This window comes from Cibotium barometz, chromosome 35 (assembly GCF_041138505.1).
Source record: "Cibotium barometz isolate CiBa-2024 chromosome 35, ASM4113850v1, whole genome shotgun sequence".
Classification (NCBI taxonomy): Eukaryota; Viridiplantae; Streptophyta; class Polypodiopsida; order Cyatheales; family Cibotiaceae; genus Cibotium; species Cibotium barometz.
In genome coordinates this window covers 47,684,353-47,689,134 of record NC_141080.1, presented here as the reverse complement: position 1 = coordinate 47,689,134, position 4,782 = coordinate 47,684,353, and the positions used below count along the sequence as shown (strand labels likewise).

The following is a 4,782-nucleotide window of genomic DNA, read 5'->3' as shown; positions in this document are numbered from 1 at the left end:
GGGCGCCCAAGTGTGAATAAGGGGCCAATTGTATATAAGGCATTTTCTCATAATGAATGGACACAATCCCCCTTTGTGCTATGAGAGCTCTTTTGTCTTGAGAGAGATCATTCTAGCACTTGTGCCTTCTCTATACTTGTATGCTGCATGCTTGTATTGAGGAGTGAGAGAGTGATTGCCTTGTGTGGTGGTGTGAGTGACTCTACGGTGACAGTGTGTGGAGGTGGAGCTTGGAGGATTGGAGCTTCTCAAGTGAGCTTGGAGACCTCAAGGGATACAAGTCCAAAGCATCGGTAAGTGCCCTATGACAGTTGTGTTCTATTGCTCTTCCCTAAGGGCGAATGCATTGAGTTCCTTCTTGGAGGTGTGGTAGCCCATAACAGAAGCTCTTTAGCTAGCTTTATTCTCCATCACCAAAAATAGCACACACTATAAGTAATAAGTCCACACATAACATAACATAACATAACCTAGTGCTAATGTCCACACACATTTAGCGAGTTGGATGTAGCCATTATTATCCACACACTACTAGACTATTGTCCACACATCTAATGCTATCCCCATTAACTATCCAGATGAACTTGCATTCTCAACACTCCCCCTCTAGATAATACAACTATGGGTGCTTCTTACGGCTCCAACTCACTACAATGCTTTCCATGTTAAATGCATACCCACGTAGACCTCCTATCAAACACTTCTTGCCCAATCCGTGTCGTCTGTGTAACCATACACCATCACATCCCCAAGTTCATGTCTCTAGGCTCATGTTGCAAGGTTACGCCTATAAGCTTATGTCTATAGGCTTGCACCTTTTTTATATGAACTAGGCTCATTTTTATGAAATATGCTTACTTAGGGCATGGACTTTTATGTAATAGGCCAATGACAGGTTGGTGTGCAATTATTGGACAATAATTATTATAAAGAATAAGATTTTTCTTTGGAATTTATAGAAGTTATACAAGAAAATCCTTAAAGAACATGGGTAGGTATGTCCTTACATGTCTTTAAGGCATTCATAACCTCTAGACTCACGTCTGTTGACACATATCTTTAGACTCATGGCTCATGTGTCCAAACTCACAGCTTATGTCTCTAGGCTCATGCACTCCTGATGACGTGTATTTTTTTTGGGACTATGGACTTCTATGGTCCCACATCTCCCAACTTGAGAGTTTATTTTGGCCTAGTTTTTAAAGTTTTTAAAGGTCTTTTTTGACTTGATGGGAGGTGATTAAGAGTCTTAATCCTAGTTAATAATGGTTATGTAATATTTAAGTGTTTTTTTCATTATTTTTTGTTGGTTTTGCATGCTTGTAAGCTACCAAATCAAAAAAATACATGTAAAAATATGAAATGCATGAACATAAATTACCTATCCCACTCTTGTTTTTTGTTAGTTTGTTGTCACTTTTACTGGTTTTGCATGCTTATACGCTACCAAATCAAACAATGCATGTAAAAAAGGCTCATGTTTTTAGAGTGGATTCCACTCTTAATCACAATTGCTAAGCTATTCCTTGGTTCAATGTAATGAAATCTAAGCCTTTTAGGCTCCAAATTTAGGCAAAGGTTAAATAAGGGGCAATGTTTGTACTTGGAATCATAGAATGCTCACTTATCCTTATAGGCTTAACTTTCCTTAAAAAACAACTATTAACACATCAAAAGCAACTTAATTGTACATCAACATTATCTACCAAACTTTTACAAAAAACTAAAACCTAATCACATTACCCCCACCACCCTTAGCATCCAACTAAAACCTAATCCCACTTTTCTTAGCATCAAAAAATAAGGGGTAGTATTTGCACTTGGAACCACAAAATGCCCACTTTAATTATAGGCTTAATTTTCCTTGAAAAACAAGTATTATCAACCTAATCCAACAACCTCTCATAGAAACAACTTAATCATACATCAACCTAATCCAACCTCTTATAAAAACAACTAAAGCCTAATCATGATACCCCACTACCCTTAGCATTGGGCCAACTTAATACATTAATAACAACTTAATCGTACATCAACCTAATCCAACAACCTCTTATAAAAACAACTAAAGCCTAATCACGTTACCCCCACTACCCTTAGCATTGGACCAACTAAAAGCCTAATCATGTCACCCCCACTATTCTTAGCATCAAACCAACTATGACTAGCACCTCCACACACAACACCCCCCCCCCCTCCTCCCCTTTTTCCAACCCCAACACACAAAAACACACACAACCCCTTGATGACAAGGTGAACCAATTTATCGCCACTTGCATCCTTCCTAATGCTATTGTCATTGTTATGGTGATAGTTGTAGTAAATTATCTCCTTTTCTTGCTCCTTTGTTTTAGGGAGCCTTTAAAATGGACATTATTTAATTCCTTCTCGATACTCTTTGAATTGTGATAAAAGTTGTTTTTCTATATTTCTTTTGTTTTATTTCAGATCTATGGAGACCCACAAATATAAATTAGTCTCAAAAATGGCTTGTAATTTACCCCTGTTTGAAGAACTTTCCTCTCCTTGTTGCCTCATCCATTTATGCCCATGTTTTGGTGAGGAAATGAATTGCAAAGCGTGCATTGATTTTGAGCCATTGGTCAACACAAAAATTGAGCCAATATATTAATTTCCAAAACTGGCTTGTATTTACACATCCTCAAAGAACCTTCTTCCTCTCCTTGCCTCACCATTTTCTCCCTTCTTTCCCATGGTTTGTTCAAGCCAGGATTTGCAAAGGGGGCAGCATGCATTGATTTTGAGCCATTGGTCGACACACTCCGCATGGAAATGGTGAGAGCATGGCAGCCCCCTCAGCTGTGTATTGTCTTTGTATCTCCCCAAGCATATGCAACATGCCTACACGCAGACACACACACACATAAATCTCCGCATAATTAATCTTAAGCAAGATTAATTAATCTTAAGCAAGATGCAACATGCCTACACGCAGACACACACACACATTAATCTCCACATAATTAATCTTAAGCAAGATGCCTGATCCTAAGAAATTTCCTTAATCATCAAAGGTTTTCTTTGAGGATTTTATGGATTAATCACCCACTTACTGCATCATCTGCTGCTATAAGTCGCTCATGCTCTGTGCCCACACCCATCACTCCACCCTCATTGCAGCTCTCGCTGTCAGATTCATCGTTCCGGCTGCTTTGAATCGACTGGTCCCTCTTGCTTCTGAATTTGTAGGTGGGCAGAGCCGCAATGGCTTCGGGGCTGGCCCCTCTGGTTTCACACCGGCCCTCTCGAAGGCCCATGAGAGAAATTACACAAGGAAGGCAACAGCACACTGCAGCGCACAGCACGAAGGGCATGGCGTAGCTCACACAGCTCAAGGCCAGAAACGCTACGCACAGCCTGCGGGGGGAAGACGGAATTCAAATTCGAATTCAGGAGCGCCAAAATTCAAATTTAAAAAAAAAAGAGCCGTTACTCTCTGTTGTGCACCCTTCCATCTTTTTTTACCGGTAGAGTTTGGGACTTTGTTCTGCTGATGAGGGCCTCCCGAAGACCCACACGTTGCCTAGAACGAACCATACTGCGAAGAAGAAATCCAGCGACATGCGGAGCCTTTCCATGCAGATCTCAATCCTGTTAATCAAAGATTAACCCCTTGTCAATTTGAGCTGTTAAGAAGTATTATCCTGGTTGATTAAGCTAATCTCCCTGAGAAAGCATGAGAGAGCAAAACAAAAGAATTGATGAAGCAAGTAAAGAGCATTGCCTGATGGTGCTAGGTTCTCTTGGTATCCCTTGATACGCCATAGGCTGCAAGGTGTCCATGGAAGTATGATGATGATGCTGATGGCCATGGTGATGATGGGCATTATGATGATGGTGGTCATGATGGTGAGAGAATCTCCAATAGAGAAGAGGCAGAGTCGCAGTGCAGCCCGCCGCATAGCCCATTACCCACACCGGCAACGGAGCCTCCGGCCTTTCATTGTGAGATGAGGCCAGTACCACCATAGCTGCAAGAACCTGGCTCAATGTGAAGAGAAGCTCAACACATACCCAAAACCCTGAGCTTGTCATATTGAGCCTTCTTTCTCTGTTGTTGTTGCTGTTGCCGTGGTCATCGCCACCGCCGCTACTGCTACTGATGCTGTCCCCCATACTGGGCATGGCTGTTGTAGTTGATAATAGTGTTGGAGCAGGGAGTCCTCTGAATGTTTGCAGAGATGAATGGCTGTTTGCTAGTGCAATATCTTCAACAAGAGACTGCCTTGCAGGCCTAAAAGATGTGCTACGCGGTAAACCTACGCTGTGGATTGAAATTATGGTCTCATGAGAGTCAAGAGAGTTTGCAGAAGATGGTGGTGCTGATGGAGAAGACACAGCAGGTGAGTTTGATGATGGATTGAAGCGAAATGGAGGCTCAAGCGCCATCTCTGCAGAAAGAGAGATTAAAGAGTAAAATCGCCGGTTAGAGTTGGCTTCTCTTATCATCGCGTGGCTTAGGTTAAGTAGTGAGGAGGAGGAGTCTGAGGGCCATGGAGGAGGGCGCAATGCCCACCCTAATGATGATGTGGGCAATGGGGAAGCTGCACACGCTAATGATGTTTAGTTTGAAACTGCACAAAAAACAAAAAACAAAAAACAAAAAATCACACACGTGAGAGAGAGGAGGGGGGAGAGAGAGAGAGAGAGAGGGGGAAGAGGAGGGGGACTAGAGAGAGAGAGAGAGAGACAGGGGGGGACTAGAGAGAGAAAGAGAGGTGCGTCTTCCGGCGCTGAAAAGAATGGTCTACAATGTACATG

The 4,782-nt window shown here is 42.2% G+C and overlaps 1 protein-coding gene across 1 annotated transcript; it reads right to left on the bottom strand.

The window, feature by feature from the left end:
* Positions 1 to 2,603: 2,603 nt before the first annotated feature.
* Positions 2,604 to 4,537, bottom strand: LOC147618539 (E3 ubiquitin-protein ligase At1g63170-like). Its single transcript, XM_086775180.1, has 4 exons — positions 3,746 to 4,537; positions 3,487 to 3,612; positions 3,075 to 3,378; positions 2,604 to 2,862 (listed from the first exon to the last, which is right to left on the bottom strand). The coding sequence occupies exons 1-4, from the start codon at positions 4,468 to 4,470 to the stop codon at positions 2,653 to 2,655; spliced, it is 1,365 nt and encodes a 454-aa protein (XP_086631306.1). The 5' UTR covers positions 4,471 to 4,537; the 3' UTR covers positions 2,604 to 2,652.
* Positions 4,538 to 4,782: the final 245 nt, after the last annotated feature.

What these genes read in the sequence shown, in the direction of transcription:
- LOC147618539 (XM_086775180.1), bottom strand. Translation starts at nt 4,470, where the DNA reads ATGATAAGAGAAGCCAACTCTAACCGGCGATTTTACTCTTTAATCTCT. An exon ending in CAAAGTCCCAAACTCTACCG is followed by an intron (nt 3,379 to 3,486) that starts GTAAAAAAAGAT and finishes TTCCCCCCGCAG; the next exon opens with GCTGTGCGTAGCGTTTCTGG. An exon ending in TTATAGCAGCAGATGATGCA is followed by an intron (nt 2,863 to 3,074) that starts GTAAGTGGGTGA and finishes GTCTGCGTGTAG; the next exon opens with GCATGTTGCATATGCTTGGG.